Source organism: Carassius auratus, chromosome 32 (assembly GCF_003368295.1).
Source record: "Carassius auratus strain Wakin chromosome 32, ASM336829v1, whole genome shotgun sequence".
Lineage (NCBI taxonomy): Eukaryota > Metazoa > Chordata > Actinopteri > Cypriniformes > Cyprinidae > Carassius > Carassius auratus.
The window spans coordinates 35204783-35227456 of NC_039274.1; the positions used below are offsets into that span (position 1 = coordinate 35204783).

Sequence of the window (22674 nt, forward strand, 5' to 3'; positions counted from 1 at the left end):
TCCATCCAAAGCCAAGTAAATGATCTTGAATGATCCGTTTGTCTTTTGTTTGCTCATTCAAAACGTCATCTGACATTGTAACAATATTGACAGCACACTTTTCACAATCATACTGTAGTGTCTTATTGACTCATTACCACTGTTAGCTTGGTACTGACATTTCAACGCTGAAGCTGTATCACACAGGAAATTAACTGCAAGACACATAAAAAGGTTTACAGACCTTTCAGTTTTTTAAATTATACAGTACCTCTCAACAACTCGGAGGTCATTTCTAGTAATTCATTGAGAGAACGAGATGTATCATTTATTATCAGCATTGTGCGTAAGAACAGTATGTGGTGGTCTAATAAAACTGAATTTGCCAGGCATAGAATTGAAAATGAACGTCTAATATAGACAGACGGTGAAGTCTGTGGAATAAATAAATGTTGACATTTCCAAATTAAATTCTTTATACTATATGATTACTTTGAAATGAGTTGCATTTTAGCATGTTTTTTACAGTGACAGCCTTTTTAGAGGGAATTTCATAATAGCCGTTACAAGAGAGACTTGATATTTTCATAGGGCAGGTATAGATAACAGTAAACACTTGGTTGATGGAAAAACTGTACAGATTCAGATTTTCACATCTGTTTAATAGGTAGTATCTTTTTGAGGCTAGAATTTCATCAGTAGCCTAACTGAGTTTGACATTTTAGAATTCTACACTATACTATTTACAGTTAGAAAGTCACACAATATACAATAAGTTTGAATATACTGTACGAATTTAAGATAAAGTTACATTTGTATTATGTATGAAATTAGTTTAATAGTCTGTGAAAGTGGCAGATGCACCTAATGCACTGTTAAGTATACCAGCATTGGTATACAGATTGGATTTAATTCATTACATGAATTACCCTACTGCGACTCATCTCCCCAACCTTCATCTGAGAAAATATCAGCCCGTCTTTGTTTGAAATTGTTTCTGAAATCCTCATCAAAGTGCTCTAGGTCATCTTCTTTGAAAATACCCTAGGAAATAAGAAAAATACAAATAAATAAAAAATAGTAATAATAAAATAGTAAATAGTAATAAAAATAGTAAATCTAAGTAATGAAAATTATGTGAGATAGCTTACAGATGAGTGTCTGTGTACTAGAGTGTGGTGTTCTCACCTTCGGTAGGTATCCCAACAGTTTCGTTGCATGTTGTTTTAGCAGCCTGTGTCTCTCCTCTTCAATGATCTTTCGTCGTTGAACCTCTCTCTCTCCTTTTCCATAGCTCGCTCCTCTTCCTCCCTCTCCTGTTGAATATTTCGATTAATTCATTCAATGTTGTCTGTACTATCAGTGGTAATTGGTATAGTCTAAATCAGAAGGAAATAATGTCAAAGTTGCATTTGCTTGATTTGTGGCTTTGAGTCTTACTTGTTCAGCCAGATACTGCTGTCTCCTTTCTTCCAGCAGCTTCTCCACAGCCCGTTTGTGTTCCAGCTGTTTCATACGACACTTTTGGGCATTCATCTGCTCAATGCGGTCATCCTCTGCAAACTTGGCCATCATCATCTGTCTGAAGGCCTCCTCTACCTCTCTCTCAGCTTGTATGCGCAACTGCTTGAAGGCCATCATCTCCTGACGCGTCTGCTGCAGCTCTAGCTGCTGCCGGATCCTCTTCTCCATCTCTTCCTGAGAGTGACATGATGTAAAGAGAAGGTAAATGTACACAGTTTTACATGGTGTTAGTGAATCTCAAAAAAAAAAAAAAAAAAGCATCAATAAATGATGCAAATTCTTCTAATAATTATTATGATAAAGCACTGATTTTTTTTTTATATAATTTAAAATAAAACTTTTAATACAGTAAAAATATATGACAAAAATAACTATCATCATTAAGTCAAAGTGATAAAAGTCCTAATGGTCCTGAAATATGCTTAATTTTCTTGGTTACCATATTTTCCGGATTATAAGTCGCACTTTTTTTCATACTTTGGCTGGTCCTGTGACTTATAGTCAGGTGCGACTTATTTATCAAAATTAATTTTACATGAACCGAGAGAAATTAACTAAGAGAAAACATTTCCGACTACAGCCGCGAGAGGGCGCTCTATGTAGTCAACCACTGAGCAGCATAGAGCGCCCTCTCGTGGCTGTAGACGGTAATGTTTTCTCCTGGTTCTTGGGTCTAAATAAATGCAACTTATAGTCCGGTGCGACTTATATATGTTTTTTTTCCTAGTCATGACGTATTTTTGGACTGATGCGACTTATACTCAGTTGCAACTTATAGTCCGAAAAATACAAGTAACTGAAATCTGACTGGGACATTTTCTAAATAGGCATCATAAAGATTAGTGTTGCCAAGGTTATGATTTTCCTGGAAAACTGGTCTATTTAAAAAATGTCACAGGAAAAAATTGTTGTGCTGCTGTGTGTTTTTGGGCCACTTTTTTTTTTTTTTTTTTACATGTACCTTAGCCACTGTGCCAGCCAATATCCATCAAGTCAACACGCTTCAGGTAAGTATAATGCACTTATTTCCATTTGTTGTTTCCTTTATCACAAAGCAACCTACCGCCATGCGGTTGAACAATTGTTTGCATTAACTGACAGGCATCTTAGGCTGACTACTACATCCCTTTAAGCAGGGCCCTACAGGTATTATTTAGGTGCAGTGACCGGTATGCAACACTAGAGGTAGGTATACAACTCAAGGACAAAAATTTATGGTAATCACAATCTCAATAAATTACACATTTTTATTTCTACTTTATTACTACATTTTTATTCTACTCAATTCAAAAACAATTAAGGCAAAATTTAAATGGCTTCAACAGCCACCAAAAGGTACATTTGCAGATAAATTTAAAATGAAAATGTGTATCAATCCTTGGTGTGTTTCATGTTACATCACAAACTAGAGGTTACACAAGTTTCACATCAGGAATTTGAAAGCAGGTCAATTAAGTTTGCCGTTATAAATTAATTGCACATTTATGCTTTTGTGTTTTCCTGATCTGGCAACCCTACATAAGATTAACCTGTGTTTTCTTTATAAAAGTGTACAAGGTGTATACAGTAAAGTGAGATGTAGTAAGAGACATTGTAAGAGAGTTCTCACAATTTCCTGTCGTCTTGCAGCCTCAGCTTGCTCTTCCAAATGAAGTTCCTCACGGACACGCTCCATCTTCTCACGCTCTCTTTTTTCCATTTGTTCTTTTCTATTTGCTCAGAGAGCTAAACAAGAAGGAAAGAAAGAACGCATTAATACTTGTATCTTGATTACTCGCCTCTACTCTAACGGCGCAGAGGGTGTGTGTCATGTACCATTTTGTGGAGGGTTTCTTTGGCCTGTTCTCGATCTCTAACTTTGGCCATTCTCTCCTCCTCCTTCCTTTGCTGGTAGTGGGCAAACTCAACGATGCGCCTGTTCTCTGCCTCCACCTTTTCTCGCTCTATACGTCTCCACTCCACTTGCTGCTTTTTAAAATCTTCAATATATTTCTGAGTGGCCACCAGTTTCTCAAATCGTAACTGAAGCTCCCTGTAAACGAAGTCTGAACAAGAAGATGATGAGAATTCTGAAAGAAATGACTGAGTTGGTTAACTTTAATTTGGAGTTGCAATCTCTTGCAAATGATATCAAAGATTTGAGATTGCAAACTTCTGTTACGAAACCAGAAAAGCCTTAAAAGGTAACAGTGAGGTATACATTCTGTTAGATAAAAACCTTAAAAGGCAGTAATAAGAAATGCATGATGTCACATACTGTATGCCTCTCTTTTGCTACAAATTATGATTGTGCAAGGATGTGCATTTTGCAGCTACGTTGCAGTGTGGACTTTCTTTCTGAATGCTGTATTTGAACGTTTTATCTTATCATAAGAGAAATGATGGTATGCAGTCAGACTTCCTGTATCCATAGCAACCTGTCTATTAGTGTGTGCATGCGTCTGGTAAACAAAGATGCAAATAGAGGTTTTATGTATATTTCTTTAGCCAGTGTATATATACATATATACACACAAGGTATATATACACGCACAAAGTGACGTTAGCGTTAGGATGGCCAGATGAGATTATTCAAAGATCAACAGTCTGTCATTAGTCTTTAGTGTGCCACAAAAAACAACAACATTAAAATCATGAACTCAAATGTCAAATGTAAAAAGAAAAAAAAAGAAAAAAACAATGACTGTTGTAACAGTGCGTAAATCAGACCTTTCTGTAATGCTAACGCTAATGAGTTTAAAGTTTTGTTAGCACTTTATGAATACCACTGTGACAAGTATGTATTTTTGTAATAGATCTAATTTTGTCATTTTTGTTACATTTATTTAAACGTTTTATCAAAGAGGGACACACAATTTTATTTTTTATTTATATTTTAATTTATTTTGAAGGTGTATTGTGTCACTGTAAGTTATTAGAAAACTGATAGGCTACATTTTCACTGTTTACAATGGCAGTGCCTGCCATCTCGTTTACAAGCATGTTTTGAGGCTTGTTTCCTGTTACACTTATGCACAAAGGGGAAATTTAGATTAAACTGCATAAGTGAAAATCAGAACAAAATAAAGAGTACATTTGTTTTGAGCAATTTCTTTGTCGGTTGTAGTTTGTTTTTAAGTAGAAAAAAAAAATCGATTAAAATCGAAAATCGGGTTTGGTGTGAAAAAATTGGATATTTTTTTTTTAAGCCATATCGCCCAGCCCTAATTTGAAGTGTTCAATTATTAATAATAGTAACATTAATTAATGACTTTCAAAATGCACATGAGATCCTTTTTACTTTACCACCAGCAGAAGATGATCAAGATTCTTGTAAAGGAAATAGACGTTACTATTCCTTGCAGGCCTACATTTGTATGCTTTTGAGAACAAAATGTACCAACACTAGAGTGTGCTGCAATAACGGATGAATATGGACAAGACGGCTAGACGCCTGTCTGAATATAAAATAATGATAAGAACCCATCACTTGAGTAACACCTGAAGCAATCAAAAAACTATCTGTTTTGCAAGTAAAAGAGGGGAGGTTTTCCTAATTGCACACATGCATGAAGAACCAGTTATATTAAAGAACAATTACAGTGTCTTTTAATTCTGATAGATTTATTATTTTTTTTTACTTAACAATCTAACATAAAAAGACAATACATTTTAAAATACTATTCATCCTGTATCTAATTGTATAAATGACTTATATTAATGCTAAACTTTGGCTAGGCTAGGCATATGGCATATTAATCGTTCCAGGAGCCTCAAATAATAACATGTTTTTAGTATTTTGTGCTATTCTATAATGATGTTCTAGCTGAGGTCATTTAAAGCCCAAACATGAACAAAAGCTATAGCCTCAGGCCCTCAGCCCCAAAGTCCTGCCACTGTTACTGTATGTTCATTAACATAAATGCTTTCTTTTAAGCATTTATGTTAATGAACATAAAGGCTGATGAACATAGGCTTAGCTGGTAATTTACTGACTATATGGTCCTGTTTGTACAAATTGTTTTGAGAAATGCAAAGACTGGTTTGCACATGCCAAGGATCATTCAAGAAATTTAGGCTACCAAATCAAAACAAAAGGGGGTTTCTTTCTTTCTTTCTTTCTTTCCTTCCCAATTAAAAGAAAGTTTTCAGAATATTTAATAAAAAATAGAGAAAAGGACATGTTTATTAATATTGCATATGTAGTATTAAGAAAAAAAAAGAGAAGGAAGTAGGTTTAAAAGGGCACGCACATTCTGCCTCACGCAGAAGCTCCTGGATGGCATCTGGGTGGTGCTCACTCTATCAGAGGAGAAAAGCACATGCCAAAAATGTAAGAATTTTTTAATCATACAAATTATTATAGTATGTTCTTTCTGATGTAAACCATGGCTATAGTTTTGATGACAATGATTAAAAATACACAAGGCTGCACTTTATGGCATATATCAATTTTAATAGTACAATAGGGTGACAAAACATGGCATTTTCCCAGGACATGTTTTGGCCAGGATTTCTATATTGCCCAAAATATTCAGGTTTTGGCATTGGTTTCCTGTTTTCATATTTAATAAGGTAATGATTGTTTGATCAATGACATGCAGACATTGTACTTAATCGACCGATACTGGTGCGTGAAAAGGTGGGATCTACAGAGAATGGTCAAAGTGATGCAAATGCGTGTAAATATTAGTGTTGGACTTGAGCAGACCGATCTGTGTCTGAAATCAAAGTACCATGAGAGCAATTCAAAAGCACAAGAAGCCGTCTGCTCTCTAGAGCTCTCGCCATACTTTGTCATACAAAAATTGGTCTGCGCATCGCAAACAAAGCTAAAACCTGGATATTTTAGGCCATATAGAAATTCTGTCCAGGATATTTCCTGGGAAAACGGCACGTTTGGTCACCCTATAGTATAAGCAAAGTTTCAGATTACTCTGTGTGGCATATTGATTGCAAGATATTATACAGGATTCACATTCATGCTTTTACTGAAATATTCAGATTTTTTCCCCCACAGTACTTCAAAAAATGTATGTAAAATTATGAATATGTTTGTAAATACAGAAGAACTTTGCTTGTTGAATATGGTATATATACTGTATATATATATAAAAAAAAAACTGAACTAACAAAAAATCTGGATCTCCATGTCTGCCATGCAAATCAACTGTACCTGCTCATCTCAAGACTGGATCTCCTCTCTCCACTTTGCCTAATTTCAGATTCAGTTATTAGATCTGTCAGCATTAATATTTTTATACTAAGATGTTTTGAGGGGGATCAAACTGTTACAATATGTGTCCCAACCAGAAGTTTTGTCCTAATCACCTGCGACAGGGACACGTGACAAGCGACAAAGAATTCTGTTTTAGAAAAAATTTTTAGTTTCTGTGATGTCGCGGCAGGAACAACATACAAAATATGATAGTGATAATATCAAGTAATGATTATGAGCTTTATTCAATGTTAAAACTGTCAAATGTGAGTTTGAACATTATTTTGCATGATCATTATAGCCATAGTGAAAGTAACAATAGCACTACAGCACAAGGTGGTCGCCAACCCAGCACCACAGCACAAGATGGGCGCCAGCTCAGTGTCACGACGCAAGATGGACGTCAGCCCAGTACAGCAGCATAGGATGGCCACTAGCCCAGCGCCACAGCACAAGATGGCCGCTAACCCAGCGCCAATGCCCAAGTTGGTCACCGGTCCAGAGCCACGGCCCAAGATGGCCGCCCGTCCAGAGTCATGACCCAAGATGGCCGCCAGCCCCGCGCCACAGCACAAGGTGGTCACCAACCCAGCACCACAGCACAAGATGGCCACCCGTACAGAGTCATGGCCCAAGATGGCCGCTTGCCCAGCGCCTCTGCACAGGATGACAGCCACAGCTGACCTTCCAGAGTCGAGTCAGGTTACGGTTTAAACCTCCAGAGTCGAGTCAGGTTCCAGTTGACCCTCCAGAGTCGAGTCAGGTTCCACGTGACCCTCCAGAGTCGAGTCAGGTTCCAGTTGACCCTCCAGAGTCAAGTCAGATTCCAGTTGACCTTCCAGAGTCAAGGCAGGTGCCCGTTGACTCTCCAGAGTTGAGTCAGGTTCTGGTTGACCCTCCAGAGTCGAGTCAGGTGCTCATGGACCCTCCAGAGTCAGAGTTAGTCACCATTGACCCTCCAGAGTCAGGGCTAGTCACCCTTGACCTTCCAGAGTCAGGGCTAGTCACCGTGGATCTTCCAGAATCAAGTCAAGTCACAGATGACCCTCCAGAGTCAGGGCTAGTCACCATTGACCTTCCAGAGTCAGGGCTAGTCACCATTGACCTTCCAGAGTCAGGGCTAGTCACCGCTGACCTTCCAGAGTCAGGGCTAGTCACCGGTGACCTTCCAGAGTCAGGGCTAGTCAATGTTGACCCTCCAGAGTCAGGACTAGTCACTGTTGACCTTCCTGAGTCAAGTCAAGTCAATGGTGATTTTCAAGGACAGAATCAAGTCACTGGTGATTTTCAAGGACAGAGTCAAGTCACTGGTGATCTTCAGGGACAGAGTCAAGTCACCGGTCATCTTCAAGAACAAAGGCAAGTCACCAATAATCTTCATGAACAAATGCAAGTCACCAATGATCTTCATGAACAAATGCAAGTCACCAATGATCTCAATGAACAAATGCAAGTCACCAATGATCTTAATGAGCAGAGTCAAGTCAGCATTGATCTTCTGGAATCCAGTCTAAACATCATGGGATTACCAGAGCCTTTCCATGTCTCTGCTGAACTACTGGAGCCTCTCCTCATCTCAGCTGGATTACCTAGAGTCTCTTCACGCCTCTGTGGAACTTCCAGAGCCTTGTCACGTCTCGGCTGATCTACTGGAATCTTTCCTTGCCTCTGCGGAACTTCCAGAGCGCCCGACGGATCCTGTCATGGCCACGGAGGCTACCCTTAACTTGTTCACGGTCTTTGGTTCAGACTTGACCAATCAGACTGGCTCTCCTGCCAGTCCGATCCCACTGTGGTGGTCTTCGGCGCCGCCCTGGTGGGATTTGGTTTCAACCACACGGTTGTCGTGGTCTTCTGCTCCGCCCTGGGGGGCTTCCTTCCTGACCACACAGTTGTGGTGGTCTTCTGCTCTGCCCTGGGGTCCTGCCCGGTCAGTGTCATCCTGGGTTCCTGAATGCCCCGATCCACCCTGATCTCCTGTTTTGTTGTTGTTGTTTTTTGTTTTTTTGTGTTCACTTCTGGTCCCTGTTCCCCTCTGTTAGCCTGGCCCTCTGTCTCTCCCCTTGAACCTCCTCCGGTCCACCTCCCTCCTTGTCTCCCTGTATTGTGTTTGCACTTCTGGTCTCTGGTTTCCCCATTTTTTCTGGCCCTCCGTCCCTCCCCCTGAGCCTCCACCTGTTCGCCTCCCTCCTGGTCTCTGGTTTTGTAGTCTTGTCTTGGAGCATCTGGGAGCCGCTCCGTAGAGGGGGGGTATTGTCACAGTGTCTGGTTTGTGTTCCCTGGGTATCCACTAGATGTCCTCCTTCCCCACGGTGTCTGTCACTTCATGAACCACATTCCTCACATCCTCTGTCTAAATCATTGCACTCAGCTGTCACTGGTTATTAATCATTGCATTCAGTCAATTCCCCATTAGCGTTTGTCTCTCCCTGTGTATTTATACCCGATCTGTCTTAGTATGTGTCACGGAGTCCTTGTTTATTCACATCTGTCTCTTGTCGTGCTCTAGCCTTGTGTCCTTGTTTGTTTATGTTAGATTTGTTTGGTATCGACCCCTGCCTGGACTGTTCATTCTTTGTATTGCCCTTAATAAAAGACGTACTCGCATTTGGAGCTCTCACTGTGTCTCCTTGTATCCCGGTCATGACAGTAGCCCCACCCCTTACCTGAGAGCATATAAGGCCTGCTCGTGCTGCTATTCTCCAGTTAACATTCGCTTCTCGTGACTTTTGGTTTATTCTCACAGCTCGTTGTTATTTTTGGGATGTTTCACTTTGTCTTCAGGAGGACATATTGTTCAGATCAACCTCTGCTGGACATGATCGTTTCACACTCTAATACAGCTGTGTCTATCTGAAAGCCTCCCACGCTGCACTTCATTTCCAAACGAGCCTATTGATTTCGTGGACGAGGACAACACAGGATGTCTTGAAGGCTCTGATGATGAGGCTATCCTGCCTTCTGTACGCCTCAGTCTAATGCGCTACCCCAATCCGTCCATATTGAATATTGTGAGAGAGCGGCGTTCGCCTAAATATCGAATGGCCAGAATTAAAAGTGTCTCCAATCAGGAGAGGGACATAAATGATGGGAAACTTTTTGCTCCCAAGTGGGTGACTCATACTATAATGCAGGGCTACAGACTGCAGTTTGCAAAAAGACCCCCTCATTTCAATGGTGTTCTGAAAAGAGGAAATCCCTTCCCCTTTAAACAAGGGAGCAAAACCCGCTAATATGATAAATCAGGGATTTTATTCTCATTATTTCCTGGTTCAATAGAAGGACGGCTTTCTCCACCCCATTTTGGACCTCCGAGTGTTAAACATTTGAGGAAATACAAGTTCAGAATGTAAACACAACACTCTGGCTGGCACCATAAAATGGAATGACTGGTTCACATGACTGGTTCGATCTGAAAGATGCTTTTTTTCCCCACATAACACAAGCATTTATCCGTCACACAGGAAGTTTCTTTGTTTCTTTATTTCTTCGTTTTCAAGGCACATGTTATGAATTCACAGTTCTCCCATTTGGGCTTGCAGTCAGCCCAAGGATGTTCTGTCTTTGTGCAGAGGTGGATTTAGCTCCCCTGAGATTGTCAGTTCTAAGGATTCTGACATGAATAAATGATTGATTCATTTTAAAGCCCAATCGAAGGAGAAAGTGATGCAGGAGACCTGCAGTGTGCTCACACACATCACATCTCTCTGGTTGGATGTTGCAGAAAGTCGTGATGACAGATGCATCCTTGACAGGCTGGGGTGCCACCCAGGAGGGTAGAACGGTGAATGGTTTGTGGCCGAGCAGACTACGTTCAGCACTCATAAATTATTTAGAGCTCTTGACAATATAGAAAGCTTTGAATTATTTTCTGCCTCACCTGCAAGGACATCATGTGCTCATGTGCTGCGACAATACCACAGTGGTGGCATGTATCAATTGCCAGGGCAGTCAATGCTCATCAAACTTCATGCTCTAGCTCGCAAGCAGTTAGTGTTTTTCCTGTTGTTACATACTACTCATGTTCCAGTCTTTCTGAACAGAGGTGCCTGGCCAGTGAGACGACAAATTTAAAAGCACTAGGGCTTCCCCCGTGTGTGCTTGCTACTAGTGAGAATACCAGGGCCATCTCTACACTGTCCTTATATTGTTGTAAGTGGCAAGTGTTTTAAGGCTGGTGTTATGGACATAATATCAGTGCTCAGTTTGTGATATTTTGTGTTTCTTACAAAACCTTATGGATAAAGGCAAGTCTTTTTCCACTATCAATGTCTACCTGGCTGACATTTCTGCCTGTCATGTGGGTTTGGAGGGCTCAGCGGTTAGACAGCATCATTTAATTTGCAGATTTATAAGGGGTGCTCATTGTTCTTTGCAAGTGATCAGGAGGACTGTTCCCGAATGGGATCTCTCCATGGTGCTGGAGGCTTTGTCTCAATATCCTTTTGAGCCCATGGGAAGAATTTCCCTGAAGCTGCTGTCCTTCAAGATGGCTTTGCTCTTGGCCTTGGCATCAGCTAAACATGTCAGTGAGCTTCATGCACTCTCAGTTTATACCTGTGTTCTGTGTGTGCATCAGGGTTGCCAGGTATATGATTTTGGGATGTGTTAGGCTACACAAAGTAAGTGTAATAATTTGTTGATTGAAATGGATTTATCAGAAGACTTTGAAAAATCCCATTATGTATATAACATCTGTTTTACATCTGTTATGTTCCTTTATGTTACACATTGTAGCAAATCAAGAAAAAGGGATATTTTGTAATTTCTGTGGTTCCTGCAGCAACCCTGAGTCTGCAAAATTTCTGGACAGGATTACATCTGCTGCACGAAGTATCATGTTTATAATGGTACAATATATTTTATTTATTTTTGGAAGTCGTGGCCTAATGGTTAGAGGGTTGGACTCCCAATCGAAGGGTTGTGGGTTCTAGTCTCAGGCCGGACGGAATTGTGGGTGGGGGGAATGCATGAACAGCTCTCTCTCCACCTTCAATACCTCGACTTAGGTGCCCTTGAGCAAGGCATCAAACCCCCAACTGCTCCCCGGGCGCCACAGCATAAATGGCTGCCCACTGCTCCGGGTGTGTGCTCACAGTGTGTGTGTGTGTTCACTGATCTGTGTGTGTGCATTTCGGATGGGTTAAATGCAGAGCACAAATTCTGAGTATGGGTCACCATACTTGGCTGAATGATACTTCACTTTCACTTTTCTTTCACTTTCTATCGTAAGAAACAGCTGCATTTATTTGACTCAGGAATGCTTCTGTTCAATCAGATGGCCTGTACTATCTGTTCTCATCAAGAGGGGTCCTTTACTAGATGTTCTGTGATATGACCACTGTGGGCGGCGGCTGGACCCTTGTGGGCAGTGTTCATGAAAACAACATGTATGGAAAGTGCACTGTTGGTGATCGCTGGTCTAGCCAGCAGGGCAGCGACCCAAACCGACCTGATGGTGATGGGACATGGGCAAACACAGTCACATTTGGAACTGCAGAGGCCGCTACAAGTGATGATTATAAGGTACTTTTTATTATGCTAAAGGATTTACAGCCATGGTTCAACATAAAGGACATTAAGACACTGAACCAACAATCAAATGATGTTTATCTGGAATCTAAAACAGAATCTGACACAGTCAGGCAAATAATATTTAATAATATTAAAAACTATTATCGATTTAATCATGCTGACACTGTTGGGAAAACAAAACTTCAACCTGTTTTAGGAAAAGCACAACTGAAGTTGTTTTATAAATGCAATGATACAGTGATTTTGTAGTTTATGAAGTACTTAACAAATAAATGTGACTTAACTTGACAGAATCCTGGATACTTTGACATTGATGCACAGGATGTGTCTGTGTGGCATGTTCCTAATAATAGTGAGATGCAACACTGGACCACTGCCTCCATCCTGCGATACCACACTGAAAATCACTTCTTAACCTTACATGGAGGAAACCTTTTCAATTTAGGTCAGAAAAACTTCGACACTAGTTTTGTGTTTGAAACATTCACAGAAATATAAGCAAATCTACAAATAAAAATAACACTGAACATTTATCTAAATTTTTCCAGAAATTCCCTGTGAAGTTTGGAATTGGGACTTGCCACACTGATAATGGACCTGCTATTCCAATAGTGTATGATACTGGAAATGCGTTATCAACCCAATATCTCTATGGTCCAAATTCAAGAATTATGGCAATAGTTCTTAAGCCAGTATTTTGTCAAATATTTTTAAAGGAAGTAACTAAATTTATTGACATTCATAAAATCTATGTATTATTCAGTTATATTATCATGCAAAGGACTGTTGAGTTCTGAACACTTTAATGAAAGCCATAATGTGTTTGCATGGACATCTACCATGACAGACAATCATCACTGATATATTTTATGCTTTTTTATTTTTAGGAATATTTGAGCCCGGATTCATCGCATTCAGGTTCTTCAATAACGAAAAGGCTGCTTTGGCTCTTTGTTCAGGGGTTAAACCTGTTGCCAATTGTGACACTGAACATGTGAGTTAAAAATAATTTGGATTATTTATAACAACATTTAATAAAGAAAGATTGTAACAGACAACAATTCATGTTTTAGTATAAAAATGAAGAGGAAATGCATTTACAACAATACACTTACGACATAAATTAATATACAGCATCATGTTATTTGAAGAAATGCATGTTATGTTGCAAGTAATGTACGGTACTCATATTGTTGCAGTTTTGTATTGGTGGAGGTGGACACTTTCCTGAATCGGCTCCTAGACAGTGTGGGGACTTTGCGAGCTTCGACTGGAGTGGCTATGGTACTAATGAAGGATGGAGTGCTTCCAAAGTAATAACTGAAGCAGCTGTGCTTCTCTTTTATCGCTGACATGCTGATCAGTCTAAAATCTTCTCTTTGACTAATGTCACACTGATTAATACTGGAATGCTACATGCACAATTATTTTCATAAATCTATATCATCACAATATATAACTTTTATATCAGAATGCATATGTGCAAGGTGTTTGTCACAAATAAAAAATATGGAAAAGGTTAGGATATACATAAAAAAAGGCAATGGCAGACTTTCAAAATGCTCCTGAGATTCTTCTTACTTTACTATCTTTGTTACCTATGCTAAACCGCTGTTATTAACTGATGCATTCTTTTTGCCGGGAGGATTATCTGTGATTGGTATGAGGTCCTCCCGTGTGTCATTAAAGCCTATTCAAAGGCATTGTCTGGAGTCTGTCTGGTTACTGCTGTGCAGCAGGTTAGTGGAAAACCACAGATCTTATTCCCAAGTAATACTGTTCAAAAGGATACAACTGTCCAGATCAGGACCCCAAAAATCAGGAACAGTAAAGGTTACTAGAGGTTATCCAAAATGGACATGCAGTAACAACTGATTGTACCAAAGAACAATCTGGAGAAGAGACCAGATTATGAATCAAAAAATATTATGAGAGAAGCTTTAAGTAGAGGAGATGGGGAAATACACAAGCCCAGTGGGGACAGGACAATATACACATGCCCTCTGCAAGTTTTAGAAGGACTTATAGCAGTAATACATTTGCCAAGAAAACCAAGTAACTATAAACCTCCTTGTTAAAGACAGAGAACAGGAGGAAATAAAAAATATATATATTATAAAAAGGCAAAAGAGAGGTATGAGGAAAGGCTAGGGCTACCATAATGTATTCATCCTTCACAACTTACTGCACATTGGAGTGAGGAGCTGGAACCTAAATTTAAAGTACGTAGACAGTGAGAGAAGTGAGTCATCAGAAAATGATCTCTGAGAAGTAAGATTACGAAATAAGAGAGCAGGAAAGCCAAACCTGAAATGAGTGTTATCAGATGCATAATGATTGCTCTGAAGTAAACATAAAAGGAGTAAAGTGCTGAAACCCTACAGCTTTGGCATGACCTGACACAGAGTTGAGAATTAAACTTATTTTGTCAGAGATGAATTAGGAAATTGGCTGACTGAGAAAAACTTTGGATTGAAGAATCCCGCAGAACAACAGAATATACAGAAAGTGCAGTAGAGTAAATAAAGAGAATGGATGTGTGCTAATTCTGACAATAGACAGTGGGACAAACAGATAGAGGAACTGACATATCTCAATCTCTGAGAAATAAAAAGAAAAAACGACGGAAAAATAGAACAATAATATTTGTACAAGGTAGGAGATACAGATTTAAAATAAAAATAAAATAAATAATAATAATTAAAAAAAAAAAAAAATATATATATATATATATATATATATATATATATATATATATATATATGTCTATTTGTTTAGAGAATAAGCTCAAAGAAAAATAGCTAAAGGCCCAACAAAGAAAGATATAAAAACAATAATAATTCACCAGTATTCAGTAGAATTGTAAGAAAATGGCATCTGGTCTAAAAGATCTATGGTCAAAGATGACTAAAACAGTACATAAAACAAGACATGCCAGAGAAAGATGAAGGAAACTTAAAAGAATGATTGAGCTAAATAGCCAGAGAGGGTTTTTTAGAATAAGGCCAAGATTAGTAACAAAAAGAAGGATAAACTTTATAACAAAAATACAGCATTAAAAAATGTGCTTGTGCACAAAACAGGTAGCATTTAAGATCTATCATGTTTAAAAAACAAGACTCATTCTTTTTCCAAATTCTTTATTTAGATATTTATTTTATATTGTTTTTATTATATATGTATATTTATACATATTTATGATGAAGTATTGGAGAATAGGGATCCCTGACTACAATACATCTGCAAATGATACAGATGTTTCATAGCATTGTAAACACTGAACATCTTTTGATGTTAGGGAACATTTGAACAATATTCTTAATAACTGAAATTCATGAACCATCATCTGTCTGGCTGACATACTGTACAGTAAGCATACGCTTTCTCAAAATGTCTCACTAGAGATGCACTGCAATACCACAATCCTCATGAAAGCAAACAATTGAAATGTTTTGTTACAAGCCTGTATATTTACAAAATTCAAGTTTGTATCACTATAGTATAAAAAGTGCATCACTATTTAAAAAGTCAAAAAGTATATGCCCACCTCTATTGTTATGAGACTGAAGAATGAGCATATAGAAAAATAAAAAAATTATTGATGTGTAATTATTAAGATTATTAGAGGAGAATATATATATTTTTTAAATGGTAAAGTCCACAAGAGTTCATTTTCTATTCAATAAATTACGACCACTGCAAAAAAAAAAAAAAACAGAGCTACTTACTCCAGTGCATAATATTACATTTCAATAATGACGGGCATTACAATAAAATGAGCTAACTTTTGCACTTTTTTTCCTCAAAGATGTCCCTTATTTGGAGATGTCCAAGAAGAAGCACCAGAAAACCTGGCTTTTTCTATAGAGTTACAGCCCTTTGAGGTTTCCCTTGTCTATTTGCAGTCAAACATTGGATTTGACCAAGGATCAAATGCAAATGACTGCACTTGCATAGACCCTGTGGAGAAAAAAGCTTTTCTTTTCTAATGTATCTTCTAAAAAGTTTCTGTCAAAAGGATGTCCTGTCCTCATCATGTCATCTGAGGGTTTAGATCTGGAATGAGAAGTGATTTGGAGACCCATCTGCAGGGCCGGCTCAGTAAGCAGTGCAGGCATATGGTGAGCACTATTGCAGTTTCTTTCATGGTTGAACAACAGGTCGTCCAGTGCACAGAGCAAATCCCTCTCCTTTTTTCATTGCCTAAAGTCTTGTTTTTCTCTCTCTATGCCTTTTTCTCTGTTTCGGAGACGTCTAATGTTGCTGTTGGTTGGTCCCTGAGATGTAGGCCTGTCTGAACCCTCTTGAGCAGTCTGCGTTATCGCTCTTCCATCATCTTACCATTAGCTTCATTCTCAGTCTCCTCACGCCTTTTCTGCCTTTGGAAAAACCCTAACTAGGGAAAAAAAATTGATAAATTACAAATGATCGAGATTCACACTAACAGTCCATCCATCCATTCATCTGTGCATGCTTAAAGAGCACTGTGTAACTTTTGGTGCTCTAGCGGTTAATAAACCGAACTGCACGCATCCCGCGGAAGAACAGAGCTACTTTGTGTCTATGGCGATTCACGCAGGTATGTGTGTTACTCCACAGCGGTGATGACCCGAACAGGCTGCAATAGTCCAAATATAAGTGTACCGTAGTGACTCGGGATAAGACAAAACGTTGTTTGGAAGATGAATTCATTATGTACTCGCTCATTATAAACATTTAGCAAATTTTGAACACAGAACAAGTTACATAGTGCTGCTTTAAAATATGGATACAATACCTTCCAAAGAGCCAGAATGAGGAGCGAGAGGAGTAACAGGCCTCCAAGTGTGCTGCCTATGATTATCCAGATGGGAACACGGTAATCCTCCTCTTTCCTGATCTCTAGGATTATCTGAAAAAACACATACAAAAGAAAAATATAACAAACTAAATGCTGTATCAGAGATCATCACATAGCTGCTTGTGGCATGACTGTTGGGTTCCTCAGCGCTCTTTCTAGATCTTTGTACTGGTTTTCTGTCCTAAACAAGTGGACACATTTCATCAAATGTTTCATCTTTTACAGCTGAGATCAAATTTGCTGATTTTAGTATCTATGCCTATTTCCCGTTTTGCCTACAGATGGCAGCACCACACAGAATACAGAAAAGAACAGAACTGAATTGTGCTGCTGGTCCTTTCGGTCCCTTTGGCTCCAGGTTCAAAACACACAGTAGCTCACCAGAAGACAAACTGATGTGTAAAAGGAAGTTTCTGGCACGAGAAAACCAGTGCGTCTATATGAAGTCAAATATTGAGTCATGTTGGCATGAAGACATTTATATTTCATGCTTGTGTACAACTGTTCTTAACTCTTTCTGACAGATGAACGAAAACACATCATTTGGCAATGTTTTTGTCTTTCAAAATTGCCAAGGACGGAAAATACAAAAGCTACTAACCACATCTTAACAAACGGAATCATGGATTTATTTTTACCTAGTCTAAACATGTTGTCCATCAGTTTCTGTAACATGGCTTTTTGTAAATGCTGATGTGTATAAAGGGTGACTCACATGTCTGACCGGCCTCTCTTCAGGCAGAAACATAGGGCTGGAAGGGTTCAGCTCCACTGAGGCTGTCGTCACCAGCTCGAGGGCTTTGAACTTCAGCTGCCCGTGACAAGAAAAACAGTTTTCAGTTTCTCTGACAGTTGCTTACACCAGTAGTTGTGAGAAAGTGGGAGGGAACAAACACTACCGGTGAGAGATTAGAGAAGTGGTAGAAAAATGTCAGTGTATTAGAACACTTGTTGCAAAACGTCTGACTTTCATTGCATTAGATACAAAATATCAAACCAAATGGATATTGCAAACAAGTGATGCTAGAGCCTTTCTCGGCAATAACTTCACTTAATAACACTTTTATTGGACAGTCCACTTTAGACATTTTACTAATTGTAACTACATGTCAACTACCGGTGATTACAGTATTAGTAAACTGTCTGCTAACTCTTTTTGCTGGTTACTTATCCCATCAAACTATAAGTAACTATATATAAGTGACTGTAAGTAACACATCACAACATGTCAACTTATTCTACTAACCCTAACCTAACTGTACTAATACTCTAATGAGTTAGTTAACATGTAGTTGCAAAGTTGCTTATAGTTATTAGAATACCTAAAGTGGACTATATCAAAATAAACTGTAACCCTTTGGTTTTCTGAAAAATCTGATCTTAAGGTGATTTAAGCACATTTTTGTGTCATTTTAACTATACACATTTCATTAACATTTGACGACCAAATATATATACACAACCAAATATATAACTTACTTTTTAACAATATATCTGTTGTTTTCCAAAGTGAAAATTATTCTTGTCAATTGTTTCACTTGAAAAGTGTGTTTTTCATTAAAAATATAAATGCCACCTGCTTTAAGTTTTGCTCCAAATATTTCCACATTTTGGGTGTGGATTAAATGTGCAAATTACTTTCTGGTGTCACTTTTATTTTAAGTACAAAATGTAATCAAAACCAGATTCTAGTATGACTTGTCTCTAATTACTAGTCTGATCATAGTTTTGTGTTGGCTTTGGGAGACCACTGTGTTCTGATTACAAGTTCTTTCAACATCATTCTTCTTCGTCTTCATCAGATTGTTATTTCAAAGTCACAGGTACTCACTGCATGCAAGGCATCAGTACAGAGGGATCCACCGATTTTCACGCTGACGTCTCTGTAGGAAGGCAGGTTGATGGTACACTGCACTGGCACTGTTAGGGTGTTGGAGTAATTCTGTGCAAAGAGACACTAAACATTTCTCTCACAAACAGACAGTCTGAATGATGAAACCCAGCTGCTTGTGCAGGGAATCTGATGTGCATTAGAGTTGCATTACAAAACTCCCTACCTCAGACATAGACGAATCTTCAAAAACACATCAACATTTCTAGAACTGATTGAACATGAACTAGATTTACTAATAATACGCTTTATTTATGGCACACTTTATTAAACTCAAGTGGCTTTATTCAGAGAGTACAAAACCAACTATTTTGCAGAGAAGTGCTTTGCTGTTGTGCATTAAATCAACATATTATATCTGAAAGACCTTAAATCAGGCAAATTATAAAGCGCCATAAACAACACAAGCCAGACTTTTATAAAGTGTCAAGTGCAAGACTGAAATGTGGCACACATAGTGTCTGTGATAACAAGCAGACACTTTAAGCCTGTGAAGAGAGGGTCTTACAAGTCGTGATGTTCGTGAGAGGTCCTCCGAAGACGCTCGACTGTGTGCCACATGCTGAGGGGGGATACAATGACTTCCACCTACCTGATGGAAAATAGGAACAAAGCACTATTAATATCATTAGTGTAGCTCAAACAGTAGAGCATGATGCCAGCAATGCCACTGTAACAGGATCCACTCCCAGAGAATGCATGAACTGATCAAATGTATACCTTGAATGATGTGTAAGTCACTTTGGAAAAAAGCTCCTGCCAAATGCATAAATGTAACTGCAAATATCAGTTTAAAACTATTTGAATAATTATAATATTTAGATTGGAATATTTAGATTTATGCAACTGGCAAATGATACATGAAAACAAAATTTATTTTAAATTGGCCTTGAAATATAAAACGTTTCATATCCACTGAATGGATCTAATCATAGTCTGAAGCTAAAAAAGTGAAACCTCTGAACTTAAATCTGCAGACTGGCTGTGATTTAGGCGACTGACTCATCTAGACTGTAAATCGGGGCAAACATTTGGGCAAAAGCCATGCAGTGTATTCCAGCCTTTAGAAATATTTTTGGAAATCTAAGGGAAATTGTAATAACAAGTAGAATAAAACTAGTAGAATAAAAGTCAAGTTGCATCCTCTTCACCTGGTCAATATGGAAATCTCTGATCTGCAGGAGTTGATTGCCATTTTTCATGACCTCAGGGATTGCAATGTGCAGTTGTAAATCTTGGATTGGAAAATAACCAAGATTCTGGATCTGTGATTTATAGAGAAAACATGGTTGTTTTTTTCAAAGCATGAGTTTTTGGGACCCTGATCTCTTTAATTACATAATGCAAGGAAGTGAACCTCACCTGAAAAGTAAAGTTGAATGGAGGGTTAAAATCACTTGGTTCCTCTAGAGAGATGTCCGGTTTAAGCTCATATCGGGTAGGGTAAAAATCCCTGAGGAAATGAAAGCATATTGTAACAACCACACATATTGACTTGAGCTTTCAAACAAACACACATGTATCTCACCTTGTGAAGAGCAGATCAGCCTCGTATTTCAGAGTGTAGAAAATGTCATTAATGTTGTCATGTAGGACAACTTCCTCCCCCTCACTGCAAAGACATGAGAACAGGCATGAGAAACCTCCCAGGCAGTTATGCTCACCCTGTGATTCACTGCGCAGTGACACTTGGTTGTGGACGAGAGGAGTTTAACATTCTAGCTCAGGCATCATCTGTGTCCAGTTCAGAATAAATAAAAAAATTCTTCATAACATCTTGTAATAATGTTTCTTTAACCCTTTAATTGAAAGTTTTAAAATCCAGTTTTTCAATTTCATCTTAAATGTATTATACAAAATATTTTCCATATCTTAACATTTGCAACAGCACACATAGAGCATATTTGACTGCTAAATGTTAGCTGTGTCTTACCTGGTAACCTCCAGTATGATCTGTAGGTGATCCAGCAGCACAGAGGGACTGAATTCAAATTCCAAACGAAATGTTACCTGGGGAGAGAGAGACACAGACTAATGTTTAATCACAACAAGCACATGATAGTTAATCAACTAACTATTGGTTTTCTGCAAATTACAAAAAGCCTTTGGCAGAGGATTATGAGTAAAGCCTGCAATAACCTGTTTTTAAAATAGAGGCCTCAAAGTCAGGCTGATTGAAAGTATCAGAACCAGGTTAGAGAAACCTAGTGACCATTAACAAGGATACACATGAACATGTGCATGCTCGTACTTTTTCACACACTGACACAAAGTTCTGACAGCATGTGATTGAGGGAAAAATGATTGGAAGTGTGTTTGTCACTACATATAATTTCTTAAATACCACAGTCTTTCTTTCATCCATTCTAGCTTCACACACATCACGCATGCTCAAAAATTAGTTCATCCCTAGCTTTTGGATTCCTCGCCTCCTAAAATTACACGCTGATCACATCTTTTTAAAGATGAATCAATATTTTCCAGGGCAAACAGCCTGTCAGGATATAGGAGAATGACACAACCAGGCCAAGACCCTTAACACTTGTCGGCCTCAAGCGTTTTTCTACAGACCATGGGCATACACACACACACACACACACACACACAAAGGTGCATCTCAATAAATTATAATGTTGTGGAAAAGTTCATTTATTTCAGTAATTCAAGTCAAATTATGAAACTTAATAAATTATAATAAATTATAATATAAATAAATTCAATGCACACAGACTGAAGTAGTTTAAGTCTTTGGTTCTTTTAATTGTGATGATTTTGGCTCACATTTAACAAAAACCCACCAATTCACGATCACCAACCCAAACCCACCAACTGTTCCTGTCAATACTCTGAAAATCAGCTCAATGAGGCTTTAAAAAACATGGTACAGAAAAAAAAAATGTGTCCAGCAGAACAGGTTTGGGATGAAATGTAAGTGATGATAGAATGTTTTTTGTTTTGTTTTTTTTTGTTTTTTTTTTGGGGGGGGGGGGGGGGGGGGGATCTATCCCTTTAAAGCACAGAAGCAGGCTTTTAGTTTTATTATTGCTTGAAGAAAGTGAAGCACTTGGAAGCACTTATAACTACGTGGGCAAACTCTTCATTCCCCCTTGGTGAGTAGTGGCACAAGCAGCATGGAAAACATGTTTTTTTTTACATTCTCTCCTCAATTCTCCTCCTTTTATTCCACTTTCACTCCATCACTAACTGTTCTGAGCTGAACCAGGCTCCCAAGTTGGCCTGAATCTCTCCCTGCAGCCACAAAAGTGTAGCTCCAATGACCTCCAAACCTCTAGAAAATGAATCTGGACTTGTTAGAAGCTGCTGACTGTTTTCTATCAAAGCAGTGCCCTAACACGGGACAGAATTCTGTGCTCCAGACCTCTGCTCTGTGTGGATGTAGTAACTGTATGGTAACAGCATTTTTGTATTACATACTTGCCTCATGTCTTCTTTTTCTGGACAGTCCTGAATACAAGCTTAAGGGTCAACTGTAAAATGGACACTAAGTGATTCATTCTGTATAACTTCAGGGTTCTGGTGACCTTATGGGTATGTCTATGCCCTGTGGACCATTCCAGATGTAATGATTTGGTATTACAGTGATAAATCCTGACAGTTCTGCAGATGTGAGGAGGTCTATATGGCTTTTGACTGTGTGGTCCACTATGTTTGTGTAAGCAAGTCTTTCTAGAGCTCAGACGGCTAGTG

General features: G+C 38.6%; 1 protein-coding gene and 2 pseudogenes across 1 annotated transcript; 1 reads left to right on the forward strand and 2 right to left on the reverse strand.

The window, feature by feature from the left end:
• Window positions 1-776: 776 nt before the first annotated feature.
• Window positions 777-9345, reverse strand: LOC113052457 (meiosis-specific nuclear structural protein 1-like; annotated as a pseudogene).
• Window positions 9346-11919: 2574 nt separating this feature from the next.
• LOC113052458 (intelectin-like) lies at window positions 11920-12733 on the forward strand. Its single transcript, XM_026216889.1, has 2 exons — window positions 11920-12226; window positions 12527-12733. The coding sequence occupies exons 1-2, from the start codon at window positions 12023-12025 to the stop codon at window positions 12731-12733; spliced, it is 411 nt and encodes a 136-aa protein (XP_026072674.1). The 5' UTR covers window positions 11920-12022.
• A 2638-nt stretch (window positions 12734-15371) lies between these two features.
• LOC113052350 (integrin alpha-11-like) overlaps window positions 15372-22674 on the reverse strand; it is a 48405-nt pseudogene continuing 41102 nt past the window's right edge.

What these genes read in the sequence shown, in the direction of transcription:
- LOC113052458 (XM_026216889.1), top strand. Translation starts at nt 12,023, where the DNA reads ATGTTCTGTGATATGACCACTGTGGGCGGCGGCTGGACCCTTGTGGGC. An exon ending in CTACAAGTGATGATTATAAG is followed by an intron (nt 12,227 to 12,526) that starts GTACTTTTTATT and finishes TTAACTTGACAG; the next exon opens with AATCCTGGATACTTTGACAT.